Raw genomic sequence first — 18,100 nt, 5'->3', positions numbered from 1 at the left:
GGAGATATGATTTTCAAATTTTAATTGCTTATCAATCGTCAGGCCCAAAAATTTGCATGTTTCAGAAGGACTTATTGTTTCATTTTGCAAAGTGACAGTTCCAAGGTTACATTTAAAAGTTAAAATATTAGTTTTAGAAATATTAAAAGTTAATCTATTAGATTCACACCATGACTTTACAAGAATTAAATCTTCATCAACAATATTCCTTAATCTCTTGGTGTCAGTGTCATGCCAAAGTAATGTTGTATCATCCGCAAAGATAGTAAATTTGCCCCTAATTGGAATTTGAGAGATATCATTGACATATAGCAGGAACAATATTGGTCCAAGAACAGAACCCTGGGATACACCAGCGTCCATATTCAGACGGGATGACATATCATTGTCAAAGAATACCCTTTGTGTTCTTCCAGATAGGTAAGAACGAAACCAGTCGAGAGCAACTCCTCTGAATCCATAGGTTTCTAGCTTCTGTAGCAGTATTCTGTGACTTACACAGTCAAACGCCTTAGATAAGTCACAGAACACCGCCGCCGCACTCTCCCCAGTGTTCAACCCCATGTACAGACTCTCCAAAAAATTGAAAATAGCATCAGATGTACCCAGTTTCGTCCGGAATCCAAATTGCTGATGGTTAAGAACATTATGCCGTTTCAGAAATTCCATCATCCTAGTTTTTACCAATCTTTCTACAAGGTTGCCAAGCGTGGGAAGCAGGGCTATGGGTCTGAAATTTGATGGGTCATCATAGTTTCCACCCTTAAATAATGGTATAATCAAGGCATCCTTGAGTAAATGTGGAAAGGACCCACTTGAAAGTGAAACATTTAACACCTCAGCCAAAGAATCAAGGGTTGGTAGCGGTAGCGCTGTTAGGACCTTTAGTGACAGCCCATCCCATACAGAGGAGTTCTTATTTTTCATTGAGGATAGAGCTTCCATTATTTCACTAGAATCTGTTGGTCTAAAGAAAAATGTTTCAGACACCTTAATGTTGTGTAAGTATGAGCGCGGTTCTCCAACAGACTGAGGCAATAATATTGATAGACCCAAAGCAACACCCTGGAAAAAATGATTGAGTGTTTCGGCCGACACCGTGCTATTAGAAACAGAAGGGTTCCCATGTTCGCCACGTAAGTCATTAACAATTTTCCAAGACTCTCTAGACTTATTTCTTGATTGGTTTATTTTACTTGAGTAGTATAAGTTTTTTGCCAATTTCACTGTATCACGGTAAATTTTGCGATATCTATTAAAGTAGGATATGAATTTGGAGTTGTCCAAGGCAAACTTTCTTATGGAGTGCAAACACCGAAGATTTTTACCAGAAACCAATAGACCCCTGCTATACCAGGGTCTTCTCCTTTTTTCCCTAATTGTCACCATGGGGAAAGTTGACTCAAAAACATCCACTAAAGTTGAATGGAAACTATCAAAAGGATCACCAGTCTATTGAATTACAACATTCTTTAAACTTACAGAAATTTTTTCTAGTGAACAACCTTCCGCACTTTTTTTTTCTTGAGGTACACTTTTTTTCACTTAGAAGAAAGGAACATAATACGGCCTCAATTATTACTGGAAGCATTTTACATATATCGAGACGTCTCGTCTCGTCTCGTCTCGCCTTGTCTCGAACATTTTTATCTCGTCTCGTCTCGTCTCGAAATTCGAGACAAAATACTTTCGAGACGAGATAAAATGACTTCGAGACGAGACGAGACGAGACGAGACATCTCGTGTCTCGTGTCTCGCGGCATCCCTAAATCAATGTGATGAAGGGATTCTTTTCTTTTAACGGTCAAAAGTTTCCGAAATGAGACCAAATTTATCAAATTCTGATGAACCATAATTATTATAAATACTTTTATCAATAGACATTTCTGTCCTAATTTAATATTTTATAGCAAAAAGTTTTAAATCAAAAATACGCATAAAAATACGTATCTTTCCAACAGTTTTAAAAAGTAATCTTTTGTGGCAATGGTTTTTAAAGAAAATCCCTTTTTGACCATAGCAAAATTTAAGCATTATTATCAGCAATTTATTTCTTGTTGTTTCTTTTATAAACCGATTTTTGCCCAAAACTCTTGGATTCGTTGCCAAGATATGGTACCAAGCGACCGCTAATAAAGCACTCTTTATAAAAAATATTTACTTACGTGTGCTTGATGTTTTAGTCTTTGAAACTCCGAAAGTGGCAAAATTCCTGGTCTATCGATGGGCTCTCTTTTAGGTACAAGCAGTTCTCTAGTACCCAAAAGTTCTATTGCAATTACTTTTTCTTTACCATCTGTAGCCTTATCCGGCTTAAAGTGTATAAACTCACCGTTTAGTTTATGACTACATTGCTCAGGACTAAAACAGAAAAATTGTAGATATGCTTTTATATTGGTTGAATCCTACCTATGGTCTCCAGATACGGCCTTTTGTTTCACAGCTTTACTACGAAACTTCCCTGGTCCAGGCATTGCAAAAATAAACAATGAAAATTTATTTCCGGAACAATAATAGTAAAAGCATCTGTAAACGTCGAAATGACATAGTAAACATAGATAGTCAGATTGGCATAACCAATCGATTAAACAATAATCGTTTCCATGGAACACGTTCATGTCATTATTTTAGTGCGTTCATTTTCGAAAGAACGGCGTTAAGCATACGTTACGTTAAAAGACAAATATGCCCAGACAATGAGAATTCAAGACGGGACCAAAAATCGATTGATCTCTTCGTTTACGTCCGTAAAATTTCGCGCGCGACTGGCATATTAATTTTGTTTTGTTTTCTCTAACCTAGATTGCAGATTTTATTTTATTTTATTGCTTTGCTTCCTGAATGATTTAATTATCACCCATAACTATTATTTATATCGATTTTGCCTCTAGTTAAGTGCTCACAGCAATCATAGTGTTTAGTGTTAACTCCGTTGCCTATAATATTTGGTTCTACGCTAATTTTGAGTTCAAAAACAAACATTTTAGTGTTTGACTTTCAATTTTCTAGTAAACTGTCCAGTAATTTCTTAACTGTATAATTTCCTTTCTGTATAATATCGTATCTGTTTACGATAATTATGGAAATACTAAGGTAAGATATATTTTTTTTATGAATTTGTTGACATTTTTGTTTCATATTCACAATATATAAATTAAACAATCATTTTTAAATTTTAGGAATTTCGAAAAATATACCTCTTGGAGAGAACAAAGTAATAGGGAAGTCGATTATGCTTGTCAGACCCAAAATAAGTTAAAGAATGGAGAAGAACATATATTTTACATACAGTTGTAACAGGAGAGACATCAGAGGTTGTATAAACTCTTAGTTATCAGACATAATTTATATTATATTTTGTTGTTTACTTTTAGGATTCAATAGTTCATGTAAAATGAGAAATATTAAGTCTGAGGGAAGCATACACATCAAGGAACATAGCCCTCAAGGATTTGAGTTAAGGTTTTAAAGATGGTAATAATATTGCATTAATTTTAATATTCGTAGACTAATTCATAATTTTAATTCTTTGTAGGATCAGATGTAAACTTTTTTGAAACACATGTAGGACATGAGGACGAGTTAAGAACAAAAAGGTTATCTAAGGCTAAAGAAATAAATTATTGTTGGGCAATTGACTGTAGCTGTGACAAATGAATAAATAATTTAAGATTTCAGAATGACACATTAGTAAGGCTAAGCTTGCTAACAAGAGGTGACCTGGCATATCTGATAAGGAAATATAATGTTGACAAGAAAAGAGATGGTGATAATATGGTAGCCACTGCCTTAAAAATTAATGAATGGCATAGCGAATGGAAAAATTATGCTTTTTTTTTCAACATGTATACATGCATAAAAATTAAAATAAAACTATAAAACAAAACAAAATGTGGGATCTTGACAACCTCATCGATCAGACAGTCGATCCTTTAATTATAATGTCAAGAGGTGATGACAGTTCGTCAGATGACGAAGAAGACTACAATCTATTATAATTTAAAATTGTTATACACTGTTCAAAAAGTGCCAGATCCAAAAGTGACATTTTCAACTGTTTTACTCTACATATTATGTTCAATAAATTTGTGAAAAAAATATATTATTCCATTTAAACAAAAGTAACTTTCTAAAATAAAATAGCATTTAAGTACATTAATTATAAGGTAAAAAACAAGTCCCAGTTGCACGCCTTTGGCGAACCGTTTTCAATGTTTATCAGTGGGTAACAATGGGCAAAACTCATAAATTGACCCAAAACCGGGTGGCACTACCTGCAATCAACGAAAAGAAAGAATTTTACATTGAAACTAATACCCAACTAAGGTAGTGGCATAAAATATTGGTGGATCACCAGGTACCACTTTTGCATACCTAATGAGGTTATATTGCTCTGCACACTTCTGAAATAGAGTATAAAAACAAATTAAAGAGTTTTATTTGGGTTCTTTAATAATGATGTAAATAATGAAAGTGCTCATGCATATGATCCATGAATAAAAGACATCTGATTTTCAGACCAATTTTATTTTAGTTGTTCATTAAGCTTTAATTTTTATAGGATATTCTTATCTGGTACTAATAGATAATGATTTTGCTGTGGGCTACATGAATAGAATTATGGAGAAGAAATTAAAAGAATTTAAATTTTAGGTTCCCCAACTAAAGAGGGAGAGGATATTATTGTTTTGTTTGTTGATGAACTTACAATTAGCCAAACAAATTATCAGGATGATGTAAGCCGTTTTATTCAGAAAAGTTCATAAATGAAGGTCAATAGTTCAATATTAAAATTTGAAGAAAAGAGAGAAGTAGTTTGCGTAAAATATAATTTGCATCTTTATTACATACTTTATGGTTATTTTAAGATTGTAGTGCAAGCAATGTATAACCAGCTGTGTAGCTATGGTAGCACTTTAGATGAAAATGCTTTTGCCACATTTATGACTCAATTCAACAATTTCAAAAACAAAGCGATGGCACAAGAAAACTCTCATAGCTTTGAAAAGAAAAGAAAAACTGAAAAACAAATATACTATCCAAATAAAAAATAAGTTTGGATTTGTTTGAGCCATTAATGGTTATAAATATTTAGATTATGGTTAGGACTATATTTTATCTTAGCAGGTATGTATGTAGCTAAAATAATTATGATGGTGTATTATTCAGTATTTTGTATTCTATTAAGGGTTTTGATGCAGGATTGGTAGATCAATTTTAAAGTAATATTATAAATATCAATTTTAAGAAGTTTAATGTAAACTATCTTTTATCTTGAGACTATTTTAGCTTATTGGTATTTTACTTATTTTCTAGTTTAGTTTTCAAATGCACTTAAATTTGGATTGTTATATAAGTATAACATTTTTAGGGCGCCGAAAACCTAACTAAATTATTTCAAAACGGAGATGGAATGATGAGGGACAGACCCTCTGTGAGTATATTTATTTATTAAAATGTATACAGTAATTTTTTTTCATGGTACTACAAAAAAAAATCTGTTGGATAGAAGGCTGGGCGGTACGTGACCAGCAGATATGATAAAGCTAGCCAAAGAAGTGCTTGTCTACATGTCTACTCTGTCTACTCTATTCATCGCCTAGCAATCTTTATCATCTACCCACTTGATATTCCTGATCCACATATTTCAATCTCCTAGATAATGTATAATTTATAATTGGCTATTTAAATAAACTTCAAACGTTCATTGACAATTATTATATTATGAAAATCATACATTCTAGGTATCATAGGTATATGGCATGTAAGAGGTAATTTCACATTAAATTTTAATATATTACTATAAAAACATCTTTAAAACAAGCTAAAATACCTAACATTGAAAGGTCTTTCAATGATCTAAATAAAATACCAAACAAAAAATACAAAGTTTGAAGAATTTTAAATTAATAATAATGCGATAATTTTTAGATTGCTTAATGTGTTTTATATATATCGTACTCACTCATGCACAACTTATTTTCTAATTAATACAGCAGCCCCACCGCACTGGATTCCCTATTACCCACGTTTAAACTTCAACTAAAGAACTCTAGAAATACTTGTCCTGAGGATAACTGGTTTCTGTTTATTTTTAATTTCTGACTCCATCCAACAACTATCTCCAGTTATAATGGATATTGCTTTCATACCTCTATCACTACCATCATAAAATGATTTCAATAAGGTATTACATAGGTACCTATAAAAATCAAATTTGGCAACTATTTATAAATTACCTATTTTCATATTCTTAAAAATCTTGATCACGCTGTAAATATATATAAAAAAAATCATTAATTTACTAATTTATAACAGCTACAAATATATCTTTATTGAGCGTCTTTTATATGCATATCGCATTTTTTTTTCATCTAAAATATAAATGCCTAACAAAACAAAGTCCTATATTTGCAAATATATAGGTCACATGCCAAATCTCGCTGTTCAACTTCATGTATTGAAAAATTCGTATTTTGATTTTTGGCGGTACGCATGCCATGCCTCTGTGGTGCCGGAATACTCTCATTGGCTGGGCATATTCGTCTTTTAACGTATGCTGCGGCGTTACCTTAGAACCATAGAACAATAGACAAGGTAAGTCTGACGTCACAGACATGGGTGGAGCTTATACCGACTCCAAACAATTTCGTTGATAACGGTAAATCCCCATAAGGAATTTTTCATTTAGTGTTTTGTTGTTTTTGCCCAGGTGAGTTAATCTAAGATAGTAATTCTGCTTTAAAACTTTTTGAGGTTAGGTATAAATTACATTGTTTTTGTTGTTTATTTTTGTCATCTACTAATAGTCATGAGTTTTCGAATATAATTAAATTATTTTAAAATTTTTTAGGCCTAGGACTGCATCAGAATGGGTATGTGCTTTGTTCCGGGCTGTAAACATTACAGTTCAAAGCATCCATGTACGTTTTTTCGGTTCCCAAAAAACAAGACCGAGAAGAATAGATGGATTTCTCTCATAAGGTAAAAGAATAATACAACATTCAGTATTCAAAAATGTATGTTTTAAATTTATTTATTTACAGAAGAAAAGATAGGGATCCAAGTGAATTTGCAAAAGTGTGTGATTGTCACTTTGTAAATAAAGATAAGAAGAATGGGCCAACTTTATTTGACTTCAATCTTCACAAGAAGTTTAATGTACAATCACCAGAGAAGAGGTATGCATTTTGCATTTTGTTGCAAAAAATCCATATAGTGTAGTGAATAATTTTTTAGGAAGAGGACCGTAAAAAAGGTTGATAATTGTGGGGATAACCTTTTGACCGAGGCACTACCTGGTCCTTCGACTGAGCTACTGCCAGGACCTTTATGTGAGCCACTGCCGGGAACCTCAACCGAGCTACCGCCAGGCTCTTCAAAACCAGGTTGTAAAGAGTCTCAAATAAAACTTGATGCATCACTCCTGAGTCCATCATCTGCATCTCAAGATGCTGAATGAAGCTAAGGCTTAACCTTCCACATGAAGATTTGAGTATAAGATTTAGTTGCAGTACAGCTACAGTAACGAATATTATAATGACGTGGATCTATGCTCTACATGAAGTTCTTTTCAAGAATTTAATAAAAACTATACCATCGAGACAACGGAATCAGGCCTGCCTTCCTATTGCTTTTACAAATTTTAGGAATTGTAGGATAATTTTGGATTGCACTGAAATTTACTCAGCAGTTCCAGCAAGCATGAAAAATCAGAGATTGACATTTCTTTGAACTGTAGGTTCATACAAACACCGAAACACATGGATATTGGTAGGAGTTGCCCCAAATGGTGTAATCACCTTTGCCACCAAGGCTTTTCCAGGCTCTACATCTGATAAAAAAACTGTTGAGGAGAGTAGAGTTCTGGATCAGATGGTGGCTGGAGATTTGATATTGGCAGATAAGGGTTTCTTGATTAAAGACCTTCTTCCTGCAGGAGTATCATTAAATATCCCCCCATTTCTAACTACAGCACAGTTGACAGAATCTCAGGTATATGAAACGCAGCAGATTGCAAAGGCTAGGATTCATGTGGAACGGGCCATTAGGAGGATAAAGTGTTATAATATTCTCCAGCAAGTTCCATCATATTATATATCTCAAATTTCAATTATTTTTTAACTGTGTGCGGCTCTCACAAACTTTCAATATCCTCCAATTAAAGAAGTTCAGGAGTATTATTGAAGGATCACATACACAAATTTTCATTATTTTATTTAAAGAAATTTATTGTGGCAATTTTATTTCCTTATTCGATTTTTTTTTGTAAAAAGTTCTAGGAATTTTAATTTAAAAACTTAATATTTACGTTTTACTTTGTTTATAAATAAATGACTTGCTCTTATAAAATCCTTTTTAAAAGTAATAATGGTACTCGTCTCTTGAATTATTTCCTGTTTTTCCAATTTATTAAAAGACTGTACATCCAACAAAAATGTTTGTAAAGAAAGTAAACAAATGCAAATAAAACTTTATTTCTTGTCAGTATATTACTACAGTATTTACAAACATCAAAATAAAGTATTCAGTCACGAACGTTGTTTTAGTTTGTTTACATCTACAGAAAAAAAATTACACATATAGTACATACAATGCAAATAAAATTATAACAACATGTCACAAGTTACTAATTTTCTAACAACTTTGGTAATTATTGTTCTATATAAAAATGTTCCAAGAGTAAAAGGTTTTCTTTCCATGAATCGTCAATCTCTACAATTGTCACAATTGTTTCTTCCAAAGTATAAATACATAAGTAAAATTTTTTCTTTTTTAAAATATGTAAAGCACCTTGATTTTGGTGATAATATTCGTGGCTTGTATTTTTTTTTTTTTGAAAACGTCATTTATTAGCCATCAGTTACATACAAGATATTACAATTTTATATAAAAATTAATACACGAATTTATATAAAAATTAATACAGATTTTAAAAGCTAATATAAATGATAAAATCTTAAACAATGCATTTATAGCATTGGTACCAGAGTTTCATTAATAACTAAACCGCAACACGTGTAGCTTTGTTTACAACCATTACATTAATTTTGATAACACCTAAACATTCAAAATCAATCCTCATATTGACTAACAATGATCTTGAGCTTCTTAATAAATCTGTAGTAAGAGGTCTCCTGCTTAATTTCAGAAGGCAAAGAATTAAATACCTGTGAAGCTTCATCAATAGGATTTCTCAGAGCTATATTGGTTCTCGCATTATTTAGTCTAACATTATTATTTCTTAATTCATATGAATGTATGTCATTTGAGTATACAATCGTGTGATTGGACTTTTGTAGTCTATGTAAAATCTTAAAAATTAATTTGGCCTGCTCCAACTCGCAAATTTTTCCAATGGGCAATATTTTTAGCTTTTTATATAAATCATTCGTGTGCATAAAGTAGTCAAGATCGAAAAGGATTTTAAGTATTTTATTTTGTAGATTTTGTAAGATTTTAATTTTTTGAAAGTTAGTATTTGGACATGTGCCCCACACCGGAATAAGATATCTTAGTACAGACAAAATATACGCATTATATATTTGATACTTAGCTGAAATACTGAGAAAATCCTTACAGCGGTAGAGTGCTCCCATAAAAGGTATAAGTTTGTCATAAACATGTTCAATATGAGGATTCCAGCCAAGTTTTTCGTCCAGTATGAGACCCAAGTACTTTATACTACTTACTTGTTCTAGTGTAACATTATTTAGAGATATATTTATTTGATTTATTTTTTTATTTTTTTGTTTAAACAATATGTACTTCGTTTTATCTAAATTAATTTTTAAGTTATTTTGGAGCAGCCATTGACTATATTTAAATAGATCGTTATTTGCCTGATTAACTAAAACATCTAAGTCATTGTCTGAATACAAATGAGCAGTGTCATCTGCAAATGTAAAATACTGGGCAACCAAACCTGCTAACCTCAAACTAAGGACAAATAGTGCATATAGCAATGGCCCCAGAACAGATCCTTGGGGTACGCCACAGTTACATGTCAGAATTTCACTTTTCTGTTCGTTTAGATGCACATATTGCTTTCTGTTTAATAGGTACGACCTAATCAAGGCAAGTACAACCCCCCTAAACCCCATTTTTTCTAATTTATCTAATAAAATAGTATGATTTACTACATCAAAGGCTTTTCTCAAATCTACAAAAATTGCTAATACAATTTTACCATTGTCCAGATTGGTTGAGATATAGTTGAGCAGATCAACGGTGGCACTCAGAGTACTACTATTTTTAAGAAAGCCATACTGATAACAATCATATGAGATATATTTTTCAACAAATGATGTTATTCGCTTTTTCATAACTGTTTCTAGAATTTTGGAAAATACACTAATTATGGAAATTGGTCTATAGTTAGTTTGTTGAGTTTTAGATCCTGATTTATATATTGGACAGACTTTGGATATTTTTAGTTCTGATGGAAATTCACCAGTAACAAGAGCCCTATTTACAAGTTTTACCAATATATACATCACATGATCTTTTATATTGATTAAATCAAGCACTCCGATATTATCATGGCCTGGTGCTGCATTTTTGTTCAGGTTTAGTATTATGCCATTTAATTCGTTATGATCTGTAGGTTCTAAAAATGCATTATGACCACACTCAACTTCATAAAATTCTTGAATATTATTTAAGTGCCCCGTTTGGTTCTGTACATCCCTGACTATAGTCGTACCTATCTCTGTAAAATATTTATTTAAGCTATTTGCGATACCTTTACTATCACTTATCAGTACTCCATTTATTTCGATTTGATTAATATTTATATTTTCGCCTGACTTATTTATAAATTTATTTATTAGATTCCATTGTTTTTTTGGATTTTTTCCAGCCTGAGCCCATTTATTCTTAAAATAAAGATTTTTTAATACTTTTATTTTATTATTTACAAAATTTTTCTGTCTTATAAATTCAATTTTAAATAAGTCATCATTTGGATATTTTTTGTGTTTTTTATAGAGTCTTTCTTTTTCTTTTAATAGGATTAATAGGTCATTTAATATTTTTAATAGTAGTCGATTCTTGTTTACAATTTGAAATAAACTTAATCAAGTCTTGAAAACAGTCAATATTTACACTTGCAATTTTATTTTGTATATTTTGTTTATATTTCTGTATATTTAGAATAGGATGTTGAATATATATTTTTGGTTTAAACCTTGTTATAGATTCTGTTACTTCTAAACTAATTAACCTATGATCGGATAGAGAATTTTCCTCAACTTTAATATCACATTCATTTTTTTTATTGGTAGAGCAAATCACATGATCTATTATAGTTTTAGTGTGTGATATTCGGGTAGCATTCACAAAACTAATTTTATTGACAATGCAAAAATTATTTAACGCTAACAAATTTTTATAATTTTTTGTGTTTAAAGATTCTTGTTCTAAGAGATTAATATTCATATCGCCTAATATAATGTGGTTTACTTTGTGTTTAGTTATCACAGATTCAAGCTTATTTAGGAACTCATTACCTGGAAGACACGGCGGTCTATATATTGCACTTATTTTTAGTAGTTTACCTAACTCTATACAAATCCAGTTATAGGGGTCACTTAAATTACTACAGTCGATTTTATTAAACTGCAAATTTTCCTTTATATAAATACTTGCACCACCACCCCTGGTTTCTCTACAGGAGTGCACTGCATTGTATCCATTCACATCAAAGAACTGTGTCTCATTAGGGTACAGCCACGTTTCCACAAGAACCACTATATCACTAGAAACACTCTTCATGTGAGCTTGAAACTCGTCAAACTTATTTCGTAAACTTTGAACATTGTAATAAATTACTATTTAAAGACTATTTAGAGGTTTATTTAGTTTTTTAGATCCTTAAGACTTTCCAACAATACAACCTTGCTATTATCATCCTTACGTAAAAGAATTTTACCATTATTTATCCACAAGTACTTGTAGTTATTATCTTGTTTGTATTGCCTTGCCTTTTGAAAAAGATCCAGATTATATTTTGTTAAGTCATGGTTTACATATATAGTTTCACATTTATCTCCATATCCTCCAATATCATCAGTTGTAAGTGTTTTTTGTTTTTTTGCCGTCATCCATCTCTTTTTGTCCTCTTCAGTGCGAAAATTTACTCTTATTGGTAATATTTTGTTATCCTTACGAACTCCCAACCTGTATATTTTATGTATGGTATTTGGTATTTTTATAATTTTTAGTTTCGTTTCCAACTTGTCAACTATTGCATCTAAATCTTCATTTTCTTTGTAAGGAATACCTTGAATTATAATATTGTTATTTAATTCTCGTTGTTCAGTATTATTAAGTTGCTTTTTAATGTCCTGAATCTCCTCTTGAAGCTTTTCGTTTATCATTATCTGTTCCTCATATTTTTTGAATAATTTATTGTATTTTTGGTCCATTTCGTTTAGTTTTGCCATAATATCACTGATTGTGTAATCATCTTTTTTCGTAGTATTTTGCTTTTTTTTTTACAATTTTCGCATATCCACTCGGTATCAGGATTTTTTTCAAATCGCTTATATGTAGTTTTTGACATGTTTAAACAAGTTCTGTGACTCCATTTTTCACATGCATCACAGCAAAGAGCTTGTTCACTATCCCCTACTAATTTTTTACAAATTCCGCAGTCTTCCGCCATCTCCTCTGACTTTTCTACTTACTCAAGAATAATATGCGCTCCAAGCCGGCAACGTCGCGGCTTGCCCGCACACTACTTCCAGCAGCAGGCAGCTGTTGTGACTGTAATTATGGGAGTTTATTTGAACGTAACTCGTCACCTTTAGTTGTAAACACAATATGATGACTTATTGCTCTGGTCACTGTTCTTTTATTAATTTTTTAATCACTTTTCACTTATAAAATCACTAATATTTACGACACTTGTAAACAAACATGTTGCAGCGTTGCCGTTCGTTGACGGCACCGTTGATTTAATACCAAATTACCCTCATTGTCATAGAAAATTATATATTTAGTATTATTCCTCAATTTTTCGGACAACTGATCATTTCTAAAAGAATATGGGCATTTTACTTCCACGAGACTTAGACAAGAGCTTCTTCTTCATCAATTAATCCATCAGGGCTGGCACCAAGAAACCCTGAATTTGAAAGCCATACTCCAGTTGGTTGAACATTTAAATTATAATACTCCTTTAAATGGTTTAGAGCATCTTTTTCATGGGTTCTACCCCACTGGATTGCTTTGATCCAAATTGTATTCACCTGAAAAAAATAATCAATATATTATGATAAAATATGTATGACAAATTTAAAGATAATTTATTTTGGCATTGTAAAATAATGTATAATGATCATTTCAATAATTCCTACTTCTATGTTCATGGACAAAGCGACAAGTTATAAAGTTTTTGAGACTAACTTGTAAACTAGGGGGTTTAGAGTAAAAAGTGTAGGTCAGTAGTGTAGTTTACCATTTTAGTTTATTTTTCACTTTTGATGCTTTTGAGGTATGATTTATTAAAATCTGAAGAAAGCTAAGAAAGGTATGGCAGTTTTTTGTTTTTTTAAATTATTTTTTGGCCTTTGGCTTGGCTTAAAAAATAACCTTTAAGTGCTCTAGTTTTTTGCTTCAAAAAACTATAGTACCTCAAAACAATCACCAAATAACCCTCTACAATATTTCAAAATATATATTTTTTTAATTTTAAGTACAAGGAGTTAAGGACAAATTATTAAAAAACTTAATTACGTGATAGGTGCCTCCTACAAAACGATTTATGGAACTGTATGTAAAATTCATATTACTAAATGAAAGTAGATAAAAATTTATACCTAATATATTCATATTTACTACTCACCCAAGAGCATCTTGAACAAACTCACTGGGAATCTGTTTCTCCGACATGCTGCAATAATAGCACCAAAGTTGCTAGCAGTCAAACGAAATTTTCTCACCAGATACCATTTTTCATTTGAAACCTGACCAGTAGTGGTGGCCACAATGTCTTTTATTGACTGATCATCAACAGCACAATTTTTTTTAAACAGACACTTTATCTACGGCCTCCAAAAAGTCCTTGGAATGAATTATATCTTCAATTACCACAAATTTATTTTCCAACGATTTTGTGACTCCTCATTCAATATCCACGTAAAACCAACTGTATTTCCAAAGCTGCGAAGCCTTTGCTTCAATCTGTTGATAGACGCATTTGGCACCTCGCCTTCAAGTGCTGTATAGGGCTTTGGTGGATAAAGCTCTTCTGCAGATTTCGCCCATCTTTCGGTTTAGGTGGTGCATTCCATGCACATGCTTTATCTGTTATCGATATGTTGTAATGCCCAAAAAGGGCTAACGCCGCGATGTGATATGCCTCTTGGACAAGCGCAAGTTGCTTCCTTAATATCACCGTTTTTTTCCAAAGCTAGAATAAAATTATAACTAAATTAATGCCATATTATATTAACAAAAGTGAATGTTCATACCTATAAATACCTTGTAGCTCTTGTTTTTCATACTTGCAAATACATCCCCTTTGATGATTTGCAAATCAGAGTCAAAGTCCATCTTCTTGACGTGGCTGGATTTTAAGGCATTTTCACCTCTTTTTATAATTTTGTTGTCATCTATAAAAGCATTGATGCTCTAAAGTTTAAGAACATGTTTCAAAGCCATTATTTTATCAACAACAAAAGGTTCTGAAAATGAAACAAACAAAAATGTACTGCAAAAAAATATACATAACCTCAAAAAGTTTTAAAGCAGAATTACTATCTTAGATTAACTCACCTGGGCAAAAACAAAAAGAAATCACTTAAAAGGCACGTTCCTTCCACAATTTATCCAACAGTCTTATTTTTTCGTATAAACCACAGAAACCAGAACACTAAATGAAAAATTCCTTATGGGGATTTACCGTTATCAACGAAATTGTTTGGAGTCGATATAAGCTCCACCCCTGTCTGTGACGTCAAGCCTTAGGCTGTCTATATAGTAAGGGCACCGTCTATAGATTACAACTATAGATATATAGATTACAAATTTATAGATTAAGTTGTAATCTATAGACGGTGGTAAGGGAAAACATTGTGTGCAAACAATGTGCTTAGAACCACCGGTATGAAACTTGTATGGGGCAGGTGGGAATCGTATGTCGGCCATCTTGCTTGGCAAAATTGACCGAGAGCTGAGAGAAATGACGTTGTTGGCATTGACTGACGGAACATCATTTGTCATGTCATATCGGTAATATCGGTTTCTCTTTCTATGTATGTCGTAAGCGTGGGTTAGGTTTGTTTAAATAATGCTGTTTTAAATTTATTACTTTTTTCCTAAAAAATGTCTCTTTTAATATTATGGGTAACGTTTTAATTAATTTGCAGCAACTTTCCAGGTTTTTCGGTAAGAAAATGTGATTTTATTTATTACTGTTATCTTTTTGTATTGTCAATTTTTTGTCTATAATAAACTCAAACTCAATTGGTTTCAACCAACCTTTCAAATATTTAATTTTTAAATTTATCATTATAAATAAATATTGTAATAAACAAAATGTCTGGCCTCTCATTATCTTTTCAACAATCAAAAAATAGATTAAATTTTTCCTGTAAATATCCATCTTGTAAGAATATCTACGTTTTAAACGGTTCTAATAAACACATTAATAAATTTTTTTTTCAATTTCCTTCAGACCCCATTGCAAGAAAAACATGGAGTGAGATATGCAATGTGAATTTTAGTAAGATTTGTAGAAGCTATAGAATTTGTTCTGATCATTTCTCTCCAACAAATTTTAATAACCCTGATAATCCTCATAGGCTTAGGCATGATGCTATCCCTTGGTCTCCATTAAAATATCAAGTTGTAACTGAACATAATTATTCCCTCATACAACCAAAACAACTATTCTCCAATAAATCGGTTGAAGTTAAGTCACTTGACACTTCTGTTGCTGCATCTGCAGGTTATGGAACTGAAACTGCTGAGATTTTGATGACTGTAGATAATAGTAATGATTCCGCTTTATTATCCTCTTCTTTGGGAAATGTCCAGTCCGTTCAATCCCAAATAGTGCTTCAGTCAATCCATTCAGGGAACTCTATTGGTTCACAATCAACTGCAGACTATTCTGATAAGTATTCTTTTCTCCTAGAAAAAAAAAAGGTATTCTAGCTAAGGCTGGTCTTTATGTATAATGTCCATAAATCTACCATCAACAAGCTGTCAAAGTTATTGCTGAAAAATGAGAGAGCTAAACTTGCCTCTTTAAAGTCCCTTTACAATGATGGAAGATTTCAATTTATAGAGGACAGCCTTAATGAAGTAACTAAGGAATTCATTAATTCACAGTTGTTAAATGCTAATCGTCCTCCTTCAGGTCGCAGATGGTCAGCGAAAGAAGTCCACGTCTTTACAAATACTTGAGACATTTTTTTCAACTACCCTCTCCAAGGACGCTTCAAGAAATTCTTGCATGCATTCCTTTTGATTGTGGTCAGGTAAAACCCATTTTAGAACATCTGAAATTACAGGTTGAATCAATGAGTGAACTAGATCGTTGTTGTGCTCTAATGTTTGATGAGATATCATTATGTTCGGGACTTTTTTATGAAAGGTCCAGACAGAGAATTTCTGGATTTGAAGATTTAGGAACACTTGGTAGAAGTTCCAAGCAAGCAAATCATGCTCTTGTTTTTATGATAAGGGGTCTACGGAAATCTTATAAAATGCCAGTATCCTATTTTTTCACTCAGCATACAATCAAAACAGAGGTCCTAAAAATATTGATTATTAACTGTATTAAAGATCTACAGTCAATTGGTCTAAAGGTTTGTGCAATAATTTGTGATCAAGCTGGCCCTAATAGAGCAGCTCTAAGAGAATTGACTATGGAGTATAGTGACAGCAAACCTACTCCATATCACTTTATTTTAAATGGACAGTGCATTACTACTATCTTTGATGTGCCACATTTACTAAAAAATACTAGAAATACTCTTGTTAAAAATAAAATTGAATTTGAGAAGGGAAAGTTTGCCACTATGGAGTACATTAAGCAACCTTTTCAATGTGACAACTTAAAAAGAACATATAAGTGCCTTAATAAATTAAAGGAAAATCATTTTAACTTTAGTGACACTTTTTTAGCAATGAAAGTTAGTGTTGCAGCTCGACAACTTAGCCAGTCAGTTGCAGCTGCCATAGAAACTTTCTGTTCATCAGGAGATTTAAAAGCTGAGGCTATTTATACTGCTGAGTTTTGCCACTTAATTGATAATTTGTTTGATTCACTTAATAATTCACAATATATTAATAGTAATGGCAAACAATATCGTTGTGCTTTGTCAGTTGATTCCCCTCACTGGAAATTATGGTCAGACATGTTGCCTAAATTAAGTGGGTGGAAAATTATTGATGCAGAGGGAAAAATAAATAATAGATGTCAATTTATTCAGGGATGGCAAATTACTATAAGAGCAGTGATGCTATTATGGCAAAATCTCAAAGGTATGGGACTTAAATATTTAAATCTTAGAAATCTTAATCAAGATCCCATTGAAAATTTGTTTGTGCAAATTAGGCAACATGGAATTTCAAACTCCAATCCAAACTGTTTTCAGTTTGTTGCAGCTTTAAAAACTTTGAGTATAAATAATCTTAGTTCTCCAATTTCAAAAAGTTTTAATTGTGAAGATGATTTCTGTAAATCAATTGGTAACTTTGGTGAGTTTTTACAAAAATATTGTGATAAACAAACTGATAACAGCTTGGACCTGGACATTTTTTAGCATTCTGCTAATATTGATAAAATTTCTGATGAGGATGAATTTTTTCCACAAGATAACTATGCCACACCATATGTTGCTGGTTATATTTTAAGAAAAAATAATTTTGATAATTGCACAACATGCCACAGTAATTTATAATCAAGTGAAGTACAGGAAGAGCACTTATTTATTCAGTTTAAGGAAAATGACAATACAAGATTAAATTACCCTTCAAGTCAATTATCACTTTTAGTAGATACTGTTCATGATAAATTATATAACTTTTTGGATAAATATGGACATTATACAGATTTAATAGATAATTTTTGGTCTCTTCATCA

At 31.9% G+C, this 18,100-nt stretch overlaps 1 protein-coding gene and 2 long non-coding RNA genes across 5 annotated transcripts in view; 1 reads left to right on the top strand and 2 right to left on the bottom strand.

Moving 5' to 3' along the window:
- LOC126734966 (cilia- and flagella-associated protein 45-like) overlaps positions 1-2,573 on the bottom strand; it is a 55,590-nt gene extending 53,017 nt beyond the window's left edge. For all 3 annotated transcript variants that reach the window (XR_007660230.1, XM_050438835.1, XM_050438834.1), the window contains exons 1-2: positions 2,410-2,573; positions 2,166-2,361 (exon numbers count right to left, since the gene is read on the bottom strand). Coding sequence is in view for 2 of the 3 variants with exons in the window: in XM_050438835.1 (XP_050294792.1) it covers positions 2,166-2,361; positions 2,410-2,474 (261 nt within the window). In the remaining variant the exon portion in view is untranslated. The remainder of the gene's footprint in view (positions 1-2,165; positions 2,362-2,409) is intronic.
- A 134-nt stretch (positions 2,574-2,707) lies between these two features.
- On the top strand, positions 2,708-3,879 carry LOC126734974 (uncharacterized). Its single transcript, XR_007660236.1, has 4 exons — positions 2,708-3,093; positions 3,180-3,314; positions 3,375-3,474; positions 3,536-3,879. It is a non-coding gene; the product is annotated as an uncharacterized LOC126734974 (long non-coding RNA).
- A 10,593-nt stretch (positions 3,880-14,472) lies between these two features.
- Positions 14,473-15,507, bottom strand: LOC126734973 (uncharacterized). The gene is made up of 2 exons (XR_007660235.1): positions 14,782-15,507; positions 14,473-14,690 (listed from the first exon to the last, which is right to left on the bottom strand). It is a non-coding gene; the product is annotated as an uncharacterized LOC126734973 (long non-coding RNA).
- Positions 15,508-18,100: the final 2,593 nt, after the last annotated feature.

Source organism: Anthonomus grandis, chromosome 4 (assembly GCF_022605725.1).
Source record: "Anthonomus grandis grandis chromosome 4, icAntGran1.3, whole genome shotgun sequence".
In the NCBI taxonomy this organism is placed as follows: domain Eukaryota; kingdom Metazoa; phylum Arthropoda; class Insecta; order Coleoptera; family Curculionidae; genus Anthonomus; species Anthonomus grandis.
Note: the sequence above shows the minus strand (reverse complement) of the source record. Positions and strands in the feature narration are given on the sequence as shown.